At 32.0% G+C, this 26,244-nt stretch overlaps 1 protein-coding gene across 7 annotated transcripts in view; it reads right to left on the reverse strand.

The window, feature by feature from the left end:
• Window positions 1-438: 438 nt before the first annotated feature.
• The window catches only part of LOC130443604 (caskin-1), a 153,545-nt gene continuing 127,739 nt past the window's right edge, over window positions 439-26,244 (reverse strand). For all 7 annotated transcript variants that reach the window (XM_056778365.1, XM_056778363.1, XM_056778366.1 and 4 more), the window contains exons 3-10: window positions 18,408-18,595; window positions 18,128-18,349; window positions 14,873-15,085; window positions 14,582-14,815; window positions 9,147-9,323; window positions 7,945-8,470; window positions 7,721-7,881; window positions 439-7,193 (exon numbers count right to left, since the gene is read on the reverse strand). In XM_056778365.1, coding sequence (XP_056634343.1) covers window positions 6,909-7,193; window positions 7,721-7,881; window positions 7,945-8,470; window positions 9,147-9,323; window positions 14,582-14,815; window positions 14,873-15,085; window positions 18,128-18,349; window positions 18,408-18,595 — 2,006 coding nt within the window. In that variant the 3' untranslated portion in view covers window positions 439-6,908. The remainder of the gene's footprint in view (window positions 7,194-7,720; window positions 7,882-7,944; window positions 8,471-9,146; window positions 9,324-14,581; window positions 14,816-14,872; window positions 15,086-18,127; window positions 18,350-18,407; window positions 18,596-26,244) is intronic.

The raw sequence follows: 26,244 nt of genomic DNA on the forward strand, positions 1-26,244 counted from the left end.
TAAAGCACTCAACTCCCTACATGTCCCTGATATTTTTTGGAAGTCTTTGTAAGTTTTGAACATAAATAAATAGGAAAATATCATTGTCCATCGTTACTTTACATTCCCCACTCTTCTTATGGTAAAAGGAAATCCCAGACACGATTTAACCGTGCATTGAAAGCTTTAAAAAACTTTGGGTTTTGAGTTCTAAAATGTTTGTTCTTGAACGTCTTATGTTGGTATTATCGCTCGTGATCCACAAAATACAAGGTTTTTCATGTTTTTAACATTCATGAAGTGAAAATGAAGAGCGAGAAATATGCCTAATGGCTTATATCTTTCTGAGCAAAGCGAACGGCACGCGTTGCTTGACTGTATGGTTGTCACCCCTGTTCATAGCATTTCGCATCGCACGGGCCTTAATTAGGGTTTTTCGATAAAAAAAAAACATTTCGTAATCAGTATATTTATTATTTAATCTATATTCATATTTGTTAACAGTTAATCATATTAATTAAAAATAATAGTAATAAAAAGAGTATCAAAGTCATATTCAACAGCTATATTATTAATGAAAAAAACTGCTATGACAAATAACAACATAGGTATATTCAATATAAACTATTAAGTAGCACATTCATAACATTCTTTTATTGCAAAAAACTTGCAAAATGCAAATACAGAATTAATATGAATACAAAATTTTTTTGTATATATATGTATATAAAATAAATCTAAGTAGTGTTAACACAGATTAAAAAGAATGGTTAAAGTTATATAATCCTTCAGATAAGGTGCACATCAATAATAAAAAATCTATTATCAGTCTTCTCAAAATTATTAGAAAAAAAAATAACAATTAGGTTATAAATGTGAATGGAACAGCCCAAAACAAATTTAAAATTGCAAAGGTACAAAAATCTATGTATTCTTTAGGAAATTCATTATTGGGTCATATAAATTATTATATGAAGGGTATGCAAAAGGGTACAAGCTCTTTTTAAGAAAAATACCAATTTTGGTTGATGGCAAGAGGATTCAAGTGATGTAATGTTATCTATGATATGACGAAATATATCAAAATGAACTCTAAAGTAAAACGATACAAGTACATTCGTTTCATTTAGATTCTAATCATTAGCATCAAAAAAATTAGTAGCAAAACGGTATAAGCGCGATTGTATCAGTTTGCCTCTATTAATGTAATCTACCTAATGTAATTAGCTTGTCTATTTATATCCTTTGACAATGTAACTTGTGTAGTTTGTTATTTATGCAGTACATAAAATAGTAATTAATGACTTTTTTCTTTAAAAGTACAAGAAACGAGAATTTTTCGTTTTTCAACTCTGAAAATTGTTCTAAGGTGAAGAAAGGAATACTAATGTTTAACATGAACAAACTTTAAAATGTCTATAACGAAATAAAGAAAATTTCTTATTTAAAATGTGAAATTTTATTCTCATTACTTATGTTTATTTCGCACCTATAAGTATTCTCCACATGAAGAAAAATATAGCAAAAAAGCGAACCCCAGCAGTGACAATTTAGAAGTTGAAGAAACGCCCGATGAAGATGCCGACGAAATGAACCGTATACTAGATTCAGATTAACATTTCTGTCGTAGCATTTTTTAATAAAGTTATTTGAAGCTTAGAAAATTTTAATAACGAAAATTTGGTTAGGTTAGGTTAGGTTAGGTACAATACATTTATTGTATTTTAATAATTTCCAATTTGAAAAATAAAAACGGATTCTTTAGCATCTAACCCCTACATGTTATACTCTCCAATATCTACTTTCCCTAATGTTTTCCCCTTGTTTCTATTTATTCCTTTAATAAGCTCTTCTAATTTCAGTTTTAGGTCTCTGTCTAGTTTGATTTCATTTATATCGGCTCTATCTAATAACAAATACAAAAAGAATCATAATAGGGTATTTGCATCGTTTGAGAGAAAAATGGTTCATATACAACTTTTATTATAATTTTTTTTTAAATTCTTTAATCAACATTTATAGATAAAAAAATTATTATAAATTCAAAAATTTTGTAGGTAGTTTAAACATTTCTGTAAGGTCGCCATATTGCGTGACGTCATATATATAAAATAAACACTGAACATATGATACAAAGTTATTCTCTCGGTTATTCTAAGATAAGCGTTATTATTAATCATAAAAAGGTTTATATGTGATTATGCAAGAATGTAAAACTGCGATTACAAACATGGTGCAAATATATACTGAACTCTACAATTTCACAAAATAGCTTTTCTTTTGATTGACGAAAGTAGTGAATAATTTTTTTAAACGAAAGAGGTGTTCTAAAATTAGTTTTGGGACTGCCATTCCACACCAAGGCTGCTTTCCAACAAACGATATCTACAACATACTGTAGCTATATTCATTACCCGGAGAATATACATTTTTGTTTGTACCAATTATATTGACAAACTTTACAAAAATAGCCGGTCAAGATTGAATAAAAAAACTAGGGTTTCAAAGCCTAATTAACCAAAATATCAATATTTTTATTTGTACATAAGATTCAAGACTCCCTTAATATATACTGCCCATTTGCTTTTATATATTTGACAGTTCCTTGGGAGCGTGGCGAGACTAGGAAGTTTTATTTATTTGTTGCAAACGTTGTCAACATTATGAATATGTTGCAAATTCAATTCCCTTATAGATTTCTTTAACTTAGTATTATGAGGAGTCCTGTCGTGGCACTGTCGGCTCAATGGGCACCTGAAGACCCTAGCACAGAATACAATGAATAGATTCTGCTGCACAAAGGATGAAATCTCTATCCACATTCTCTCGGAGTGTCTAGAGCATTACACCTGGTAGTGGGATTAATAGATTAGCCGCAAACACTGAAAATCCGCAGTGTCACATCAAGAAAGGGGGACAAAATAGATCCTTAGGATCACAGTGTACATGGTACCCCAATATGCATAGAACTTAATATTAGGTTTATAGAAACGAAGTTAAAATGCAAATTGTGGATGGGTAACATTCGTACGGTGGCAATGAGAAGAACCTACTATCTCTCTTAGAAGATCCCAGAAGACAATCAATAGAAATAGCTATTCAAAAACAAGTTGTGTTACTCTAGCTACTGAAAATGGTTGTATCAATACATATTTGTTTTTAAAGTTTCAGAAGGGCATTGATTTAAACTGACTTTTGAAAAACTAAAACAGGTAGAAATTGGTTTGAAACTCGGTTGAAAAATTTACATCGCGGGTATTGGAGACATCTGTGGATATCTTTTTAGTAGATAGTAGATAGGATAGTAGATAATAATAAATTCCCATTAATGAGTGTTTTTTTAGTAGATAATGTATTGGAGTTAATAGAGGAGGAACTCTGATCAACAGTACAGTGGCCTACGCTGATGACATTGATATACTCAGTCGAAGGGAGCGTGAACTTAAAGAAAGCTTTGAGCATCTAGAAGAATCCTATAGAGCCACCATTAACGAGTCCAAAACAATATACATGGTTACGTCAAGGAACAGAAGAACTCCTCTGAGGGCTCTCAAAGTAGGCCGGTATAAATTCGAAAATGTACTGTCGTTTAAATACCTGGGATTACTAGTGATCGAAAATAATGACAACTCGATGGAAATAAGAGAACGTATGAAAGAGGGGAATAGAGCATATTTCGGTCTCCAGCGACTTCTTAAGTCACGTTTACTGAATTGGAGAACGAAAAAGCGGATATATCGCACAATTCTCTCCCTGGTTGTTATGTACGCTAGCAACACCTGGGTGTTGAACAGCCGTGGGAGCGTAGCCGTGCAAACACCGAGCTATACCGGCTCTATGAAGACTCCAGCCTGGTGACAGAAGTCAAGATGGCCAGACTCAGATGGTTAGGCCTCTTAAAGCATATGTCTGAGGAGTGGGGGTGCACAAAGCGTACTGGCAGAAGCCCGAGGAGCGACGACTGTCTAGGCTACCGCGCAACCGATCTATAGAGTCTTTATAATTTATCTATTTAGTGTGGAGAAAATTTGTCTCTAATCAACATTTTTTCCTTTTTACTGTCTGCAGCTGCTTGTTGCTCCGACATTTATAATTTATTGGACAAATTTACACCGTTTTTACTAATTCCTGAATCATTTCTACATCAACACAGTTTATCTCAGCTCAAAGTTTCAAATGTAAATTTAAAAATTCTCAAAGCAACATTGGTAATTAAGGTCTAACAATTACGAGTGATAATGAATCTTGTTTTCAAAAATGTACTAGTAAAACTAACATGGAAACTGATGGTAACTATATAGCTCAATTTATATTTGTGACATGTTACTGGAAAACAGCCTAACTCTAGCTGTAAAACGATCTAGATTTCGTATACTAAAAAGACTGTACAAAAAGTATCTAATTTCTAATTCTTTTATCGATTTTACATCATCTACCTACAATTTTAGTACAAGACCTATTTTTTTTTATTTACATTCATTTTATGTCCATTTTCAACACCAAAATTTTTTTCAACTATATCATTGCTTATAATAAAATTCTATGACACATCTGAATTAAATCAATACGAAGATAAGCAAATTTGAGGGTAAATATACTAGGGTGTTCCATAAAACACGAGAACGAATGTCCCAAAATAAACTTAAAAGGCTGGAATCATAAATTCTTGGGATAATCATTATTAAAAATAAAATGTCTCTCGAGTTTTTCAGGAAACACGATTAGATTAATGAATATTGCATAATTATTTTGGATAAGAAACAGCTAATTTCAACTAATGTAATTATTAAACAATTTTTGACGGCTTAATAACGTAAAAATATTGTCCAGACCCTGTACACATACTTTTACCTTTTATTACGGATCACCCTGTATCTATATTAAAACGATCATAAAATAAAACATTTCTAAACTTATACGAGTAGATAACCCCCTAAAAAAATATATTTTTGAAACTAGAATAAAAATAAAACGAAAAGTTTTACAGAATTTACATTACATATATCTCCCTATCTAAAAAATATTTACAAAGATAAAATAATTATTTGTATCTATAAATTCTATATTGAAAAAAAAAACTATAAGAAATATAACTCAGCTGCTAAATATTTTGATTCAAAATTAAGTAGTTTTATACAGTATTGGAGAAAATTTTGAGGACTTAAGAATATGAATATCAATTCTTCCACTTAATTCTCAGTTAGACAATAGAAGTAATATTGTGTGAGTGAGGAGTAATTTGTTTTCGTTATTTCAATAGTAAAGTAACATTCATTTTGGTATATACTTGAAGGATTAATCCTTACATACACCTAGTTGAACGTGAAAAACTAGATATTTTTACCTATTTAAGTACATATGTATGTATGTATTTATGTACGTACATATTGATTATGTATTATGTATAGGGTACTCCAAACATAAAGTATTTAAAAAGGTTTATGATGATATCAAAAAGTATAGCGCTGAGTTAACTGAATAGGTGCAAGGTTTCCGCAGTGGCCCCAAAAATACTCTACCAGTAGTCCACAATTGTCTTTTTCGACGTTAAGTAGACTAGAAGAATCCTACCTCAGAAACATAACATGTGAGATACGTTTGAATGGTCTGGGTCTGCTCAATGTCTATCGTGAGATCACACCTACTGATTTGCTGGATCCAAAATAATAGTGTAACAAACATTTTGGTGTCAATTTGAAACCATGTAAAAAGATTTGGATAACTTTAGCTGAAAGAGGTGAATTATTTCAGCCCTTGTTACGCTTATTTTTGGATTTTTTTATATACTGTTTAGAATATATTTCCAAGAAATTGCATATCTTTAAAAAATGATCATTCTAATTCCATAAATTATCGTTTATAACCCCTAAATTTGGAATACAATAAGTAGGGTACTTGTAAGTGTTGTATGTAGATTTGGGGGTATCATATACACCGTGAACCAAAGGATCTATTGTAAAACTTGTAAAAATATACCTGTTGAATAATAATAGTGTAACATATTAGTATTAATTTGTATCCATTATAACGTTTTTACTGACACTGAGAGTAGGAAGAGACTCAAAATTTTTGGTAAACCCCTCCCTCATTTCAAAATTCTGGCTATGCTACTAGTTTCCGGTCGTCTACAACAAAGGTGATAAAAATTATAAATTGAAGACAACCAGGGTGTTTTACATTAACATAAAATAATCAGATAACAATAAGTTGATCATCTTTGTTTTAAATCATTTATGAACGCCTTTGAGTAGTTCTTTAAGGCATACTTTTATATTTTATATCATTTTGTTACATTATGTTATATTATTTCAATTTCTGTATGAACCCAGTTTGATACTTCCTATTTTCCTCAAAATATTTTCCAATACCAGTTCTTAGTACCTAAAATCAAACAATTCTATAAAAAATGTTATAAATTATACGTAGTTTAAAAATAGAAATGTTTTGAGTCGAAAAAGGTAACTTTTATTGTCCCTTTTTCTCATACATAGAAGTTATGTACTTAAATATGTTCTATTGCTTTCTTTGCATTTTTTTTCAACCAACTTTACATGTGTAAATATACAGGTTTTGTATATTCACGCAGAAATACAAGTTGTAGCCTTTTAGCCACATAGATTTATTTATTCTTCTGTCATAGATAGTTCAACTGTTTAATTTCATCTCTTGCTTTTCATTCTTTATTTTCAAATCATAATCAAATTATTTTTTCTCGTTTTTTTTTCTTGGATTTACTTTGTTGTGATTCATATTTTTTCCATTTACAGTTACATATTTACTGCTTCAAATTAAATATTAACTTTAAAAATGATAATTTCAATTCCTACAATATTTTCTTATGAAATGTTTGATTCTAGTTATTAAGATTACCCTCTACGTCAAATTTAAGAGTAAATTTGATGTTCAGTCTTATACCATGTACAAACAAATTACTGTTGCCTTTTTTCTTCTTCTAACATCGCATCCAATTCATCTGTGAGATTCGCTAACATATTCCCTATATCATTTAGGACATCAGCTGGTTCCGATCTTTGTGTTCGGACGTTCGGTTGTTGCCGATTAGGCGTGGGGGACGGATGAGGTGGCAAACCGCTGGGGCGTGTTGGTTTAGGAGAGGAAAACTCAGCGGCACGGCCGCCGCCAGCGCGAGTACGGATGGTACCGGCGTTCTCGTTGGCAAATGGCAAAGAATCAGATTCTGTACTGGAATTCGACTGAAATAGACAATAAAATTAAATCATTAATTTTGGTCTAACTCATTGGTGGTACTTGAAGACAATTGTTTTACAACGGATGGGTAGTAAAATCCTTCTTCGCCAAATTTTTAACAAAAACCACTTAAAAGGAGTTAAAAACTATGAAACTTCAATAAAATGACATTTATAATCTAATAAAAACACTATCAAGGCTCGTTTCAAAAAGGTCTTTTAGAAAATAGAATATTCGATTATGTCTGGTGGCTAACAACTTGAAGACACTAGTTTACTGAAGGATTTATAGAAATTCTACTGACTTGTATCAGAAATTTGTTAAAGTATATATCCATCCATATATCCAAATATATATCCATCAGGAAGTAAAATAATCTACAGGGTAGAGTTTTGAAGTCAGACCAGTGTACCAGTAACAGTGAAAAGTGAATTACTGACCAAAAATTACCCCTAAGGTTTGTCCTTCAACAAACTTGTATTTTGGCAATAGATAATCTTTTTGTAAAGGTGTTATTAGTATAATAAATTACCTTGAAGCTTGCGTCAGAACCGTTTCTGTGCTGCAATGCCAACGTTTTGATTAGCTCCTGTTCCTCAACGCTCCAAGATTGAGATGAATTCAGCTTACACTGAGTATGGGACATTCCTGGAGGAGTTCCCGGCGCCGGTGGAGGCGGTAGTGGAAGATCACCTATGAAATCAAAAAAACTTTATTCAATCGACAATCAACACTAACGAATTAAATAATTCTTACCTTGGTTATCTAAAGATATACTAAGACTATCCGAACTAGGATAAGCAGGCAGAGGTAAAGGACTAGAGGTCTGAACGTGATGGATTTCCACCGTGGTTGTTTGTTCATTACACTCACTGTCTTGCCTTTTGGGTGGATTCGGTGGAATTTTCTTCCCCATGAGAGGACTTCCAGTATACTGCACGTGATAAGCGCTACCATCTATAACATCTCTTGGTAAAGATTTATACTGAGGGCTAAATTGGGGTTTCTCAAAGTCCGGGAAAGTTTCTCTAGCTTTAGCAGCTATTTTAGCGATAGGTCTTGGTCGAATTATGCCACGTGGTCTCGGAAGGGTCCCTCCTCCCTCGTATAACAGTGCTGTTTCATTAGTTGGTGTTATATCACCGTCGTCATATGATCTTGTACGCCAGCCTATCGGTTGTTGATAGTATACTGTTTGGGGATTGTCGGCAGTAAATGTATGATGTGTTCTCTCATTGGGATCTTCTAGGGATTCCAATGATTTACCTCGACCAGTCCGTATCTGAAAAGTATGCCCAATAAAGGAATTTATCCAATTGGAAACTAGTTTCAAGATGTATATTAAGGCATTTTAAGGTATAATGATATCGATGAGAGATTTTACTCATTGGAAATTAAAAATAGAATAATTGAGGTTATGAATTCATTCAACATAAAATTTGTTGAGCAGTTTTAACAAAATTGACAAACGATATGGTCTAAACAAATTCATTTGGTTTTCCAAAAGCTTTTCATACTTTAAAAAATAAATTTATTTTGTTTTGAACACGTATATACTGTAAAAAGTAATGTTAAAGTAAATATTAAGCGAAAAAAGAGCTGATATATATGTAATGAATGAGAATACTATTTTATATGAGGTGTTAAAAACTTTCTAATCAATACAATCATAAAATATGATTTATTTAAGAGTTAAGTACTTTCAAGAGCAGTTTCTGTTTTATTTATTTAATGTATGTGAAAAAGGTTCATTGAACCCATTCAGTCGTAATCACTAGTATGTAAAATGTATTTTTTTAAATATATATGGATTTTGGAATGTTTATTAGAAAAAATTAAAAACAAATTTCATTGTGATATAATTAAAAATGCCTAAAAATACACCTAAAACGATTATTCGATTACAAGACTGAATATATAATGTGTGGATGTTGGAAACAAAAAAAATAATAGTGTACCTTAATAGGAACAATGTCAGTGCAATACAATGACGATTGTACGTAGTGTGGATGTCCTGCGGCCTGTAGCTGCCTTGTCTGGTCGATTTCCCAGGGTTGGTGAAAAGAACGAAAAGTGCTGTGGACTGGGGGTACACCAGGCGATGGAAGGTCCACAGGAGCGTGCACCAGGACGTCCTTTTACACATAAACATGCAGCATAAGCAAACGTAGAAGGTATATGGATTGGTTCGGGGGTTTTGCGGCTAAAGTGCAGCAAAGGTCTTTCCAATGCCATACCACAAGTAAATATCATTACAGAACATATTTTCGTTTATAAAAGAGTATTTATATTAGTTGAATATTTAGAAAAGAAATTTATAAATATAAAATTGTTTTTGTGAACTGTAAAAGTATGTTCTGTAATGAGAAAAGAAATAAAAAATGAACAGTGTAACGTGTATCGTTTGGAATTAATTAAAAAATTTATTGGTATAAAATAATTAATCGTAATATCAATTAAGTATATAATTTTCAAAGTAATTAGAATGAATGTGAAATAAATAACTAATAAATTTAATATTGAAAATGATATTTACTCTGAAATAAATAAAAACTGTAGGCTATCATTACTGACCTTAGTAAATTTTATATATAAGATAATAAATTGAATTAAATATTAATAATAAAAAAGTTGAAGGTATTAGCAAAATAATTAACTTATTTGAAGCCTTTTTTGTGATTTGATAATTAAATTTTAGGTTAATACAAGGGATACAAGTATTGGAGGACAACATTTTATTAAAACAAATTAGAAAACTTTAAGTGGAGTTTCATTGTGATAACCAATGAATGCTATGATTTTGCTGAGTTGCACCAGTAATCATAACGAACCCCAATCAGAATATAATTTAAGCCTTCATTCCAACGAATAAATAAATTCTTAACTATTGGGTACAATTCTAATAATATTTTGAAACCTGTTTTATTCTATATACTTGGTAATAGAGATGACTACAATATTATAGTCTGCTATAAACTACTATTCAGTTATTCAGTCTAAACAAAATTTCCTAAGATACTCACACGGTTTGGTTGATTTGTAGAAACATTTTAATCTCACATAAGTAGGAGTATATCTGCTCAATACCTCAAGAAATGTTTAATTAAGAAAAAATTCATGTATTTTGAAGTTTTGTATAGAATTTTGCTAGGATCTAGTTTACAGAGATCAGTTATCACTAATAGGGTTTGAAAAGTCACAAATAAAAAATTATGTGCCAACCAAATAACATATATATAATATATATATAATACAATGTATTATAATATCTCATGTTTCTAATTGGACTATGTTTTGAACTTTTTTTCCAAATCAAACTTACTTGGATCATTAACTAATATAGTAAATGAATTTGTAATTAGACATTGACTTTTAGAAAACAAAAATCAACATAGATTTATTAGGTTCTTCACAGTAACCAGATAATAATTTAGTTTTTGACAACACACAAACTGTTTTCACATTAGTATGCATATTAAAATTGGATTGCTGCGCTGTTAGCAGTATGATTTATGAAGGCATAACTAGAATGCTGGCAATACATTTTGGCACACACCTATTGTATAGCTTATATGGTCCTTCCTATATTACAAATCAAACTAAATGTTCTGTATAAAATTTGAATGGTGAGTTTTATTGCCTTTCATTACTTTATATGTCTATTCATACAGTTAGGGCCAAAACAAAAGTAGATTTAAAAGGATGAGTACATATTTTTAGGACGTGAAGAGAAAATGGAACATTGATGTCTTTTGTTGCAAGAAAAACTGCTTATTAACAAGTCCAGTATCGTGACAAGGAAAATAAAAGTGATTTTTAATCCAATATTTGAGCGAACTAGGATGTAATTAGTATGAAACGTTTTAATATAAGTTTAATAGTTGAGGATCCAAATTATCATGAAAATTAATAACTGTTAAGAGCTTTTTTTTTAATTTACAATAATTAGAGCACAAGTTACACATGTCTTTACATCTTAGAAGAAATCTAAAATTGAATAACCCATAATATTAATAGAGATCAATTTATATACAACAGTTAAAGGTAAGTATGGAGATTTATGATGGAGAGTTGTAAGTCCAGAAAAATAACATTTTTGGATCCACGCTTCAATAGACGACAAGATACTATAGAACACAAACCAAGGAAGAGGCAGGAATACATACCAATATCACGAAAAAAATGAAGTCTATATAAAGATTCCCTTAAGACAGTACAACACTTTTATGAAGAGAAACTAACTCCATTTGGTCAAATCTAACTTTATTATTGAGTCAATACAGTAAAAAACCTCAAGCTAGGAACATGAAGGATTGGATGGAAGTTGATAAGTTGATTCATATCCCCCCTGGGTTTTAATTTCATGCAGTTATGTAGATTGTGAGTATAGGAGAAGAAATTTAATGAGTTTACACTTGAAGACCAAGAAAGACACAAGGAAACCAATATAGCAAATGAAATGAAAACTACCTACAGTACAACACTTTTATGAGAAGAAACTAACTGTGGAAAGCCATTTAAACAAAACTGACTTTGTTATTGAGACAATACAGAAAAATATCGCAAGCATGGGACATTGAGAATTGGATGTAGGTTGTGAGATATGAATACATGTGGTTAATTTGGTTAAGATCTTCCCTGGATTATAATTTTGTAGAGACTTGAAGATCAAGAAAGAGGCAACGATACCAATATAGCAAAAGAAATGAACACTCCAAGAAGACAGTACAACACTTTTATGAAGAGAATCCTACTAAGAAAAGTCATTACTAAAAACTTTAAAAAAGATATCAAGCTCAGGACATCAGGATTGGATGGAGGTGGTGAGATACGGATACATGTTGTTAATTTAGTTCATATCTCCTGGCTGCTGGCAAATATGTGAACATTCGTGTCAAAATTTTTAATTGAAAAATCGGTTTTAATGTTAGAAAACTTTTTATAAAAATTTGTTAGAGAATCAGAAATCTGTGTTGGTAAGATGTGGAAATTAGGATAATTGAAAAAACTGTTACTAATATAAAGTAAAACTCTATCGGCATTCAATATCATGTTTGAAAATAAACTAAACATGCTCAAATAAAAACTTATAATGATGATAATGATAAATATAATAATGCATGTCTTGAAATAAAAATTACTTGGGTTGAATATAATCAGTAATACATTTACATTTTATGTATATATTTGCCATAAAATAAAATTTGTGTATTTAGAAGACAAATCACGTTATGTAATAAAATTATAATTTTTATTCTAGAGATTTAGATGTCATCTTCTAAAAATAGTTTTGTGATACAACACAGATTATTGCATGGAAAGAAAAAATTTGACCTTCTGTTGTGTATCAAATGAAATTTGTTCACTATTTAACATTAATTCTATATTTTTGTATATTTGAACATCTTCTGGTCACCTTTTTCACTTTATCACTGGCTTATTAAAGTCTCAGTAGTACTGAAATACCTGTCTCTTAAATATACATTACAGGGTAAGCACAGATAAGCTAGATTCAGTTTGGAAATAACCAAAATTTGACTGAAAAGATTTTTAAAGCCCAGAAATAGGCTAAAACTTAGCAGTTTATGCTAAAAGCTCTAAATCTAGATTGAAAGGTTTTGTAGAAATTCCTTGTGTTTATTAAATATATCTGAATTATCAGTAAAATTGAATAAATAGTATTTAATTTAATCATTTATGAATAGGTAAAACCTCTTCTTTATAATGACTGATGTTTCATTCAATATTGCAAATCTCATTGGTAGTTTAATAAAATTTTCCCTTGTTTTTCATTATAGAAACCTTGAGCTGACTTCACGCTAATTTTTGAGCGACCTTAATATATATATATATATATATATATATATATATATATATATATATATATATATATATATATATATATATATATATATAATATTTTGAAAGTTTCAAGCTTAATTCAGAAAAATAATGTGAGTTTTGATTTGTGTCTTTGTTTCCAAAAAATTTACAATTCTATGAAGGACTTTGATTTTAATAATATTGAAGTCCATTTAACTTTTAAAAATTTTATAGAAACCAATATATGATATAATTGGTACATATGGGTGACTGAAAATATTTCGAGTGAAACGAGGAATCCTACAATAAAATATTTAGTAAACTATTTCTAATAGTTTCTGTTATTCAAGTGGAGTAAGTTCATCATGTTATACTCTGTACATTCAGTACTAACTGTTAGAATGCTTTGGTTACTTTCCTCACTGTATGCAGCAACAAATCCATAGGATATCATCAGATGTGATATTATTAGTAGTAGCAGAAATTCAGCAATGTGACAGAAGAACCCTCCTTGTCTGATCATTTAAGTATCAAATTTGATCTGGAGGCAATACCAACTCACCCAGAGGCATTGTGACAGAAGAACCTTCCTCGTCTGATCATTTAAGTATCAGATTTGATCTGGAGGTAATACCAACTCAACCAGGGGTAAATAGAGATTCAAAAGTCACTAATTGGGAGTCTTAGATCGAGAGCCTCCAACAGAGTCTGGATGAATCTCCTTATAACATAGAGACAGTTGAGAAAGTAGAAGAAGCCTTCAACCACTTGTCCTACTTAATCAAGGTGGTAGGATGATCTAGTAGTGGTAGTAAAGGGTGAGCCTTCAGGTATAACCTCTGCCCGTTTACAAACGGTCAAACACAATTAAAAACTAGGGTGACGATCAACCCCAGTAAAACAGCACTATTTCGATTTACAAGGAGAAGGCAAATATAAGCGCACCAATTCTTAATATAACTAAGTTCTTTCCAATGAAGCAAAATATCTAGGATGAAACACTTACTTTGAACAATCACCTAGACAACTGCGGCTATATGGACTTGTCACAAGCTTATTGGCAAGACATATGGACTAAAGTCTAAGATGGTATTCTGGGTATACCAAACCCATGTTACTAACTGTTAGAATGCTTTGGTTATTTTCCAACTGTATGAAGACATTGTCATTTTGACATTTTTCTCAGTTATGATTCAGTGAATTTTATAATTTTCTGAATTCAAATGAGCTCGAACTTATTCTGCACAGTCAAAATGTTCAGTATTGTAAAACCTTATTATTTTTATTTTTCTCATTGCTCAGATTTCATATAAAGTTTTTGTTGTATTTCTCTTTTGGGTTCTGAAACTACAATTAAATTCGCATCAGCTCAAATAGAGCGAAAAGCATTTTCTTAGGTTGAGACACTTTTTTCAATAAATTTGTATTCTGATTCTTCAACAGATTTAATTGGGGAATTCTCAAAATGGCAATAAGAACATAAAATAAAAATGTACTAATGAATGTTAAGTACCTCTAAAATAGAGTTCGTAACACGAGCAAATGGTTTACGGTTTAAAACCAAACTCACCTGTGTGGCATATATTCTATTATCATTGTGTATTCTTTTTCCGGACTTAATATCCTTGATCCGTTTTATGGCTAACATTATCTTTTTCTGATGGCCTAGTTTTACTATACCGAATTCCTCTAAATCTTCCCATGTTAGCTGGGTAACGTCGTCTACCGTTTGATAATTTTGTTCCAGAAGAGCCGGAAGGTACTCATCTAATCGCAACAAATTTAACCACTCTTCTAGGGACCCCTAAAAATAATTAAAATTCATATATAATTAAGTTATTGAAGATATTGTATTACTTACTGGTATGAATTCGGGCAAGTTGTCAGGGAGATTAAGTTGAGCGATTTCAGCTTTCAAACGTTTTCTATGATTCGGTTTTTTAATTCCTATGGCAGTCAAATCTTCTGGTGTCATTCTTCCTATGGTAGGCAAATCGTATCCAGCTGCTATAAACAGAGGAAAATATTCTTCAAATTGTAAATCTACCAGCCAAGAGTGAATTATTTCTTGATCCTGGAAAAAAAACAAAATTTTATACCAAATAACAAACAATGAATGAATTTCCAAAATATTTAGAAAAACATTTCCGCCGTTTAATAAACTATTTTTGATTATGATTTAAAAAAAAATATGGAATCATATTGTGTTATATTGGATTAATTGTCGCTGATGTCTAGTCGTTTAGAATTGCCTCAAAAAGGCTTAAACATAAAATTAGACCATTTTAGTAGTATTAAAGAAACTTTTTTGTTTTTAGATTACTTTCGTTTCTAAATTATTGTTGATAAAAGAATTCTTCTGAAATCTTAACTCCAAATGTGTAAAATTGAGATAGGCTCTAAATTTCTTATTGACTTCAAATTACAGTTCAGTTAGAAAATAGTTTATGTGAAAAAAGAATTAGTAGGATAGTGCATCACCACATTTGCCGTTTCAAAAACCTTAAAGGATGTTTTCCATTCCAGATTGAGGAAAAACGAGTACAAAAGAATGAAGATCATTCGAATCATCTACTTTAGGCTGAGAATATTGATAACCATAAAATAACGCGCTATAGTCCATTTGTGAGGTCGCCCCCTTTTTTCGCGATATCTGGGAAACTATGCGTCTTACAAAAAATTGGTGAAGACATTATTATAACTTTTTGTCCTAAATATAAAATTAAAGAAGTTATAAGCAAAAAATTTTCTTTTTAGCTCTATAACTTTTTTTATACATTTTACAAAAAAAATACCTCAGACCAATTTTGTAGATGATCTTTTGAGGAAAATTTGCTCTGTAATTTTTTTTAATTTCATTCATTTAAAATACGGTTACAACACTTCCAAGTTGACTGGGTTCGTCAATGCTCATGAGGATCAAGACTTCAGTCTGTATCAAAATATGATATTTTGAAACTAATTTTAAAACAGAAGGATCATCCGGATGATCTGCACGCACAATTTTGGTCACTGTTTCAGGAGTTGAAACAGTCACTGGGCGACCTGGACGCTGGTCATCTTCAATGCTTTCTGAGCCCTCACTAAAGCGCTTACACCACTCAAAAGCACGCGCTCAGGATAGAGAATTGTCCCCATATGCCTCTTGCAACAATTTATAGCAATCAGTAGGAGTTTTGTTCAATTTAATTCAATTTTCGGCACGAGAAAAAAACGGAAACGAGTTTAGGGACGTACATAGACAAGATATTCAGATACCCAACGCACTACTCGTTTTTTACGTCTAGGGTGCCCCCTAGGCCAACAGTCTCGTTATTTAATAGCCAAACCTCGTATATAATTGATTAAATTATGTTAAGTAAAGCAAAAATTAACCTGTTTCATCTTTAATAAATATCATTTAGACATGGAAGTGGTATGCTGATCACTAATTTTTTGAAGAGGCTACGAAATTATGTGGTTAAAAATTTTCAAAATATTTATTAATTGACGAAAACAATTTCTCATTCAAATATTGGTTCTTTATAGTCATATATAAATGGAGGAATATAAAAATCTTCCCTTCCTGATTTACGACTACTTGTAGAAAGTGTTGCTTAAGACATTAAGTAAAATTTTGAAGATATAGTCATTATAACATATATATACGTAATATAAATTAGAAAAATGACAAAAAGCAAGTTTCTATAAACCGTTTAACGGTGATGGTAATAACAGTTCAAATAATGCCTTATCTCTTATATCATATTTACACACATACATGTGTGTAAACCTAAACAAGGAACTTTCTGAAGATAAGGGATAAATATAAGCTCCATAATATATGATAAGGAACGACACGCGGTAAATTTCATGCACTTCGAGGTTGTTTCAAAACAGTTAATAAAGAAAAATAAAACATTTACACAACACTTGAAAATCAATCATTACATAGATTATATTGTAGATTGATAAGTGAACGTTTTTATATTTAATAAAAAAATACGTTCAACAAATTATTTTTTTGGTACTTTTTAAGATCATTCTTAGAGAATTTTACTCCCACAGCGTCTAATCTATTCAGTTGTCTGACTTCGGTCCGTTAGACTTATTTTCATAGACCGTTCTACAATTTAGATTCACTAAAATTGTCCATAAATTTTGTTGTGGCAAATAACAACATTCCAATTAGAACCAATTAAAAGTAATCACTTACCATGGTGTTAGGTGAAGGAATAAAAAGAACTGAGAGACAAATAAACCAGTGTAAAGTAGGAGAATAAAAGATATGATAATAAACCAAAAGGAGAAGACGCATGAAATAAAAATTGAAAAATCAAAAATAAGGCATGGCAATAATACAATATGGAAGTCTGGAACGAGAGGGCTGGAACACCTGGAAGATTATTCAATACAATCAAGACATAGTTTCTAACCAAAAAGAAAATACCAAAACAAATAAAAACAGAAATATATATAATATTCACCTCTGAAATAATTTCGAAATTAAATATTTCGAAAATGAATTCTTTCGTTCTTCAAAGGGGAACACTACTTTCCTGGATAATGCCTCGACCAATATTTAATTACAATTCCTCTGAAGAGCGTGATGTCAATAGACCCTTTTGTCGATATTAACATCCCCAATGGCTCGTAATTGCAAGGACAAGTTGAAACTACTGACTAGTTTCGACGTCATTACATCTCATCAGAACAGTTTAACAACCCTCGTTCGGGCTTGAGACCTGAACTGAAAACAACGACAAAGAGCGTCGCTATTTGGTACATGTATATAAACATTTCCCAGCGAACACTAAGTGGCGCCATCCTCATTTCCAACTGCGAACCACTGGTCAGGTAGAAATCTAGTGTAGTCACCGAAAATATAGATTCCGATGGTAAATGAGGTGTTTAAAATGTATCGAAACACAGGATTTCTACTTTTTACCTTTTGGGAAAACGAGGATTATATAACAGACAATGAAGGAATGAAAACAGTCGTGGAAAAAGAAACTCAATTCCAATAAACCTTACACCTGAAAAATTAGAAAGACATCATCATGATGTCCATTAACTTTGAGAAATGCTAATATATTTTTTAATAATAACATATTATATTGAATTAAATTGGGCTTACCGGTATCCCTTGGTGTATCATTCTTTCGATACGTCCTTGATCGGATCCGATGGAACAAGAACTCAAAGAACATCTGGGACTATTCGAAGAACCAATGGTACTTCTTCCTGCCGTGCTTAATGGATGGTAAGACGCTCTTCCACTATCTAAGGAAGCTGTACTATGTCTGGAACCGGAACCGGCACTACCACTTGAAGAGCCTGGACTATCTCTACCGGGTGACTGTGAAATTTGAGCAAATGTAATTATATTTTTTAGATGAATTATCATTTTTTTGTACCTGGGTCATATCAATCCCTTGATCCTCTTGCAAGCTGAGTTGATGGTGGTAGTAGACGGCTGTCTTATGGGTAAGAACAGTTCCAGCTGGTAGTTGACCTGGGAAAGTAAAGGAAGGAGCAGGAAATATTGGACCTGGAGACTTTCCGGTGCTGCCGCTGACTGTGCTGCCATAATCGGAATGGTCATCTGAAAGAGCAACTCATGTTAATATTTAATATCTATTATAAAATATTTTAGACAAATTTCGAAAATAAAAAGGAGATATTAAGGGGTGTTTCTCACAGTAACACCCTTCGAATATTGATTTCCAAGTGTTCAGTTGTGTTTGGTTTATCTGCGAAAAACTAGTGACTTTACATAATCCTAAAGAAAATAATCCAATGGGGTTGAATAACTCGATTTTGGTGGCCAATTAATTGGACAATTACGTGAAATGTTTCCATCAATAGTGTATTTAAGTAAATGAATTATAGCGCGCCCAGTTTAGCATGTGGCTCCATCCTGTTGAAACCACAAGCAAGCCAAATTATGTAAGCTAATTTCTGATCTTGACCATTGATATCATTCTGACCATCATCGTTTTTGAGGAAATATGGACCAATACCTTCTCCAGCCCATAAGGTGCACAAAAATTAATTTTCTGCGTATGTAATATTGATTGAACAAAAGCTTGTGCATGATCCTTACTCCAAATACTATAATTCTGCTTATTTACGTTCTTATTTAACCAAAAACGGGCCTCATCGTTGAGCAAAATTTTGAATGGAAATTCGAAATCAAATTCTGCTTTAGCCCATTTGCCAAATTGTCGGTACATAAGATGGTAGTTTGGTTCTAGTTCCTGCACAAATTGAATATTGAAAGCTTCTAAGTCAAGATACTTCCATTAAGTGGAAGGACATAACTCCAATTGCTGAGAAACAAAAAGCAACTCTGTTCGTTTCGTTTTTTATTGATGTAACGAAACGTGAAGGGGTTGATTCGTTTGATTGCAAAGACCATACTCTTTTCCCCTTCGCTACTACTTCGTACTTCGCTTTAACTGTCCATGAGTCTTACGAGAAGATTGGGAAGATAAATGTCCCGACCAGATTCATTTTAGAGTTTATGGTTGTGCAGAAGCTTTTCCATATTTTAGTAAGTCTCAGCATCGCTATCTTAGCCAAGGCTATTCTTTCAACTTTTTCTACGCATCCACTCATGCTACTAATCAGTGAATCCAGATATGTAAAGCTGTTTTACCTTTCTAGATCGTCAAGCAGATGAGTCCTGTTTAAAACGTTAGACTTATCAACTATCATTAGCTCTGTTTATCATTAGAGGAAACTTTCCACTCTTTCGCTCTATTCTATTTAGGAGAACCGCCATTTCCTCCTGGAGCGTAAGTTGTTTATTCGATCTCCCCCAATAAGAATTCCACCATCAGCTGTAAACGGCTTATCAAATAGGCAGTGCTGCCAGCTCAAAGTTGTGAACCAAACAACTATTTCAACTTGTGTCATGTCATGTATAGAAAACATTTCATCGAAATTTTTCCTGTACGAACATTTACATTTTTCTGGCGTCTAAAATCCTAATTAGCATTATAGTCAATTTCAATTAAATTATAATAAACAACCATTTTGACATTTTTCAAATTGTTGTCCTAAATGTATTATGAAATCAACCAGATCAATTAAAATATTCAAAACAATGCCCACACTGCTTTCAACATTAATTCCTGCCAGCTGTGAAACTTCGAGTAATTCTATGCTAGAATCCGAACTATGTCTGTGGGCTTAAATAAAACTGGTATTTTTTTTGTTTCATTAGTGTTTAATAACATCGTCCTTTTAAATCTAGTTTCGTGTGTGACCCTGTTTTGGCATTGTGAATATCTCTCCTATATTTATTCGCAGATTGTGTTAATAATAGTCTAGGTATTAGCAAGTCATGATAGTGTCGTATGTCATTAAATATTAGAATCTTTTGACCTTGCATAATAATTAAAGAGTATATTCAAAAAAAAAACCATGAATTCGTTTTGGATACATCAAGGATTTATACGAAAAACAACTAGAACATATTTAGACCTTTATTATTAATATTTTTATAGCGTATAATTGAATTGGATAACCATGCCGAGAAGAAAAAGTTTTCCATGTCAAATCAACGCTAGCCAAATGCTACAACTTCACATATTTCAAAGTGATATTCCAAGAAGAAAGATTTTGGTTCGAAAACTTGATGTCCAATTTTACCAAAAATGTGTGCATTTCATTGGATTCGTATTTGCTCCACGAAATAGAGTACTGTTTAAAATATTCTATTGAATAAATAATCTAACAAAAGTAGTTCGCGAGAGAAGCAGTATAAATAGTTGTCTGTTTCAGTGTCAGTGGTGTTAGATCAACGTGAGACGATCAAAAACAAATAATACACAACCATCTGTTTGCTAAAAACCATTGGAGACATTCTGAATACGTTCAAGAAAAGGCTAATCAACCTTTATCGATCGTGTTAATAGGCTATCCATCATATAGTCCCGATTTCGCACTAAAAGATATCTTTTTACTCCCGTATATCGAAAACAAACGTTAGTGATTTTCAACATCATAAGAAGCCAATTTTCTGTTTAAAATTATCGTAAAGTTTATTTTTCTTCACATTTTATTCTTTGAAATCAATTTTAAATGCCAAAAAGACCTAAATATTAGTTTAAGCTGAATGACTATTGAGATTGTTTGAAAATTCTAATTTATGTGGACTGGATATACACCTTCAAACTCTTGTTTTGTTACTGATTGATTTAGATTCTAATAATTATTATACTCAGAGAGTGGAGTTTGAATTCAGTGAAACAGTTAATATTTTTGTAATTGAACGCGACATTAAATTCAAACTCAATTGTAATTGAGTCTATTAAAGTGTTTAGATTTCTATGTTCCGTAAAAATTTCCAATGTCGTTAAAAATTGTAAGTAAGTGGGTCTCTACTCTTTCCAAATTGGATGAATTGAATTATAAGAAGAATTCTAAACAAACGTAAAAAACGAAACCAAACTTTGGACATAGATTAGCTTTTGGGTAGTTGTTTTAGCTTTCCAACAGATCCGCAGCTAAACCTAGTGAGTAACTCTTCTCATGCTCATTGTTCTTCCTTCAAAATACTTATGAGGTTATTTATGTTTTGTTTTGTTTATCCCACTTCTTCGAGGTACGTAAGCCTTTTACTGAAATAGACAGGACACGCTGCTGTGGTTGTCCTTTGACTACCAAGATGGTATTTGGCGTGACAGTGATCTGTCAGAACACTGACCACCAGTTTAATGTGGTTACATGACATCTCTAGAAGTTCCTATTCACCTGATATGGTTATGAATCTTTGGAAGTGTCTTAGGTCTAGAGTGTTTCTACAGTAAGACTCCATATGGACTTCTTGTCCTTTTTTGCAAGACTGTCTGCTTCTTCATTGCTTTGTATACATTGGTGAGAGCTTAGTATACTTTCAGGACCCTCAAGGCCGCTGTAAATAAGCTTTCTAGCGAGTTTTATATTCAAAAATATTCCTAAGAACATATGTTCATTGCTAGTAAGATTTTATAATTAGTGATTTTCCTAGTGACATGGTTTATTACGAAATTGTTCAATCTAGCTACTTGTGCTATTTTAGAATCATCTGTATAGCATAGATATGCTTTTAGCACTTTCATAAGATCTTTATAGACCTATGATTGGCGGTTTCCACTTATGAAGGTGAAGTCGACTATTATAGTACGAAGATAATGAGGCAACTGGTTTATCACATGAACACATACCAACATGTGCAATAAATTAAGCGAAACAATACGGAAATTAATAGTACATGTACTAACATATAAGAACAGTGATAATTCTAAATGAAATGTAATAATAATGTAAATTTTCTATTTTTGTTGTGACATTAACGACCAAGAATTGCAATTGAATTCTCACACAATCTAATAATAGTAAATTGTAAAATAACCTGACGTTATAATATCCTAGCAAATTGACGTAAGTACACTACTAAAATCGTTAATTACTTTGTTGTTGTATGGAGAATTCTTTTCAAGGTACGAAGGCGACATTGCAGCAGGTATGTTAATTAATCGTAACAAATAATTCTTCTACAGCATTTCTCTATAATTTTCAATTTTATTAATAAAGGATATCAAATAACTGTTGAAATAGACTCAAAAAAGTTAACCTCTAAAATATTATTTTGACAGAAACAAAACATTGCTTTCCTAGCTATATATAGCAACAGGTATTGAATTCATCAACATATTTAGATTTAAATGATATGAACGGTTTTGACCTAATTGGTTTCCTTCAGCACAATTTTATAGGAGGCTTTAACCTCAACTGAATACAGTAGTACATGTCCAAAAAAGATAAGATGTTAATAAGAGTCCATGTATAAACTTTACTACTAGGGTTGTTTTTTAAAAACCTCCGATCGCACATATTGGTGTGCGTAGTAGAATTTTTCCCACTCAAACGAAGACCTATTGACGACTGCAACAAGTTATTTCCCGTTGAGTTGCAGTTACATAAACATGCTTGTCACTATTGATTCTCTCGCCAAATGTAAATTGCGAACTGTTATTCGTTTCATGCAGACAAAGGGAACAGTGCAGCGAAAATTCATCGAAAAATGAGTTGAACCTATTGAGTTATTCGTGAATAGAATTAGAGGACGTTAGAGGAACTCGATGGTTCCCATAAGTTTCAGAATCTGCCTTGTATTTATCATTACTGAACAGTTGCGCTACAGAAAAGTTCAGCCAACCAGAAAACTCGACGAATGGCTTCGGAGTTTCTTGACCTTTGCAGTACTGACAGAAAAGATTTTTTGAAATCCATTGTGACATGTGATGAGACATTGATTCTCTAATTCTAACTAAACCCACAAAATTCAAAGGAACCTTTAACAGTCGTAAGATTATGGCAACTGTTTGTTGCGACCAAAAACGTGTGTAGCTTTTGGATTTTATGCAGCCTAGAACAACAATTAATTCATATTGTGAAACTTTGCGACGCTTGCGGAGAGTTATTGAAACCAAGCGAAGATGCATGAACTTTCTTCAGTACTTTGTAATTGTACATAGCTAACTTTCCTTCCTCCTCATTTTTTTCTTTTTATCGGCTTTCGAGATAATCTGTTGAGTTTTGCCGGCTTTTCTGTTGCCTTCGGCTAGCATCTGGTGGTATTATCTCTCTTCTGAAGCTGCTCTGATCCTCGACAATATTCGTTTCCACATTACTCGTGTAACCCAACAACTCCTTCAGCAATTTCATTGGAACAATTTCGAACAGCCACCATCATAGTTTCGACCTAGCATCTTCTTCTTTTCCATGAACTTGCTTGGAGGGCAAAGCTTCCAAACTGACAAAGAGCTCAAAGGAACCGTTACCATTTATGAAGAGGGTATTACAAATCTTGTTCAAAAATATGACAAATGATTTAATCATCAAGGTATTTATGTAATTTACTTTTGTTAATAAAAACTTTTTTCTATATTCATCCGTCTTTTCGGAGGTTGAAAAATGAAACGATCCTCGTATTGAGATTCTGTAATATCTATCAATTACGAATTGATTTTTAAAATACAAAATCACACGCTCTCATTTAATTTTTTTATAATGTTTTACCACTTCGCAATATTAAATAACCAATTTGACAAATCATCTGTGATATAAAACAGACGCGCTTGATTTTTGGGTCATTAAAACATCTCTTTAAAATAAAAAAATTGTTTATCTATAACGGATAAAACAATTTTAGTAATAGTAAATAGAAAAAAGGTAGAGAAATCAACATCAATTGAATGATATATTATGAAAACAAACCACTTTAAAAATATTTATCCCGCATCTTCTCAGTTTTCGTAAAATGGCTGTTTTAAGCGTACCAAGTCCTTTATTTATCTTTCCATCCATTGGCAAATTTTGACAACTTTAGTAACAGTAAAAGGGTAAAGTAAACTAAAAGTAAAATAAACATCAATTTGAATGATATATTATGAAAACAAACCACTTTAATCAGTTTTCGGAAAATGGCTGTTTTAATTATACCAAGTCCTTTATTAACGTTTCCATCCATTAACATTAACATCCAAACTTTTATGTGGTACTCGATCTCATACACTCGCTAGTATTGCAGCTAAACTTAGGTCTCTCGGAAACTATGACCTGAGGTCATGTAGATCATCTATCAGCTGATTGTAGATCCTAACGAAGAACCAGATTTAGTTTGTGTTCAATTTTCGATGTGAAAATTTAAAACTTTATTTTAATACCTTTTTTAAGGCGTAAATTCTTACATGACATTTATAAAGTTGTATAATAGATTATAGATTTCTGTTATTGAGCAGTTATCAACAATTTATCAACGCCCAGGGTTTTTGTAATAAAGTTTAATACTAATAGTTATTTTTATGGTGAAAAGTAACCTCAATAATCCATAAAAACACCGGATCGGTGTTTTTCTTCTCCTATACGCTTCCGAGTTCTTTCCGATTTCCAGCTCCAGCTCGATACATTCGCCACTCTCGATTCAATCGAAATCGCGAAAGGTTTTGAGCGAAAAATGCTCAAAAATATCAGCGACTGCGAGTTAGTATCGTATCGTATTTGTTTGATTTAATCAATATGAAAGATTTAAGTGAATTTGTGAACATGAAAAAAATTGATTGATACAATACTTTTATTTGGAAGGCTTTAGCCCAACCAACATAAAAGCTGAACTAGATTCTAATCTGGGTGAGACTGCTTCTTCATTATCTCAAGTAAAATATTGGCTAGCAGAGTTTAAGCGAGGTCGTACGACCTTCGAAGACAAGCATCATAATGGTCGACCAAATTAGGTGACGACTACAGAAATGTTGAAGAAAATCCACAAAGCGGTTCTGGATTATCTTCGACTGAAAGTAGGCGAGCTAGCAGACATAGTAGGGATTTCAAGAAGCGTGGTACATCGCAGATTAATTGAAAATTTGGACATCAGAAATCTGTGCGCAAGATGGGTGCGGCGTTTGCTCACAACGGCCTAAATTAATTAATTAAAGTTTGAATTACTATCTCATGCACCCTATTCGCTACAATTAGCCCACTCGCATTATTTTAGGGGTGATGTTGGCAGTTAATTAGTATTTTGACGAGCTTGTCGATTCTTATTATAAAAAGGGTATTGAAGTTATTAAACATCGCTGGGAAAACTGTATGAAGCTAAAAGGAGGTTAAGTTGAAAAATCTTTTTTATAAAAATTTTTGTGTTTTCTTTGTTGGGCCTGGTACTTCTTGCACCATCCTCGTACTTAGGATTCGAACCTAGGTCTATTGTTAGAAGCTTTACCAGTAAAGTTATCCTAGAGACGAGTACCGTATTTATGTTCAGTCAGAGCCTGTCTCGTTAGGCATCAACCCCTGAATAAAGTGCACGGATGAGTACAAAACGTGACCTTTCACCATCTCCTGTCATTTTGACAATATGGATTACAAAATTTATACCATAAAAACAGAGTGAGTTGAATAAAGTGTAATAAAAACTATAATAGGAAAAATATTTCTACTATATTGAACAGAAATGAACTTTTATACTTGAAAGTAATAATTGATTACTAAACTCAATTCTGTTATTATATGTTTTTGACTTGTTAAAAGTATTTAAATTACAAGTACTTCCAAAACAACCCACCACAAACACGTGAGGTGATGTCCTATTAAAATTACCACCGTTGTAACAGAATCTGAAGAGTTCCGGCCCGAAACAGGTCCCATTACGACAAAGAAAGTCCCGCCATTTCATTCATTGTTTCATTCATCATCAGCGTA

This window comes from Diorhabda sublineata, chromosome 4 (assembly GCF_026230105.1).
Source record: "Diorhabda sublineata isolate icDioSubl1.1 chromosome 4, icDioSubl1.1, whole genome shotgun sequence".
Classification (NCBI taxonomy): domain Eukaryota; kingdom Metazoa; phylum Arthropoda; class Insecta; order Coleoptera; family Chrysomelidae; genus Diorhabda; species Diorhabda sublineata.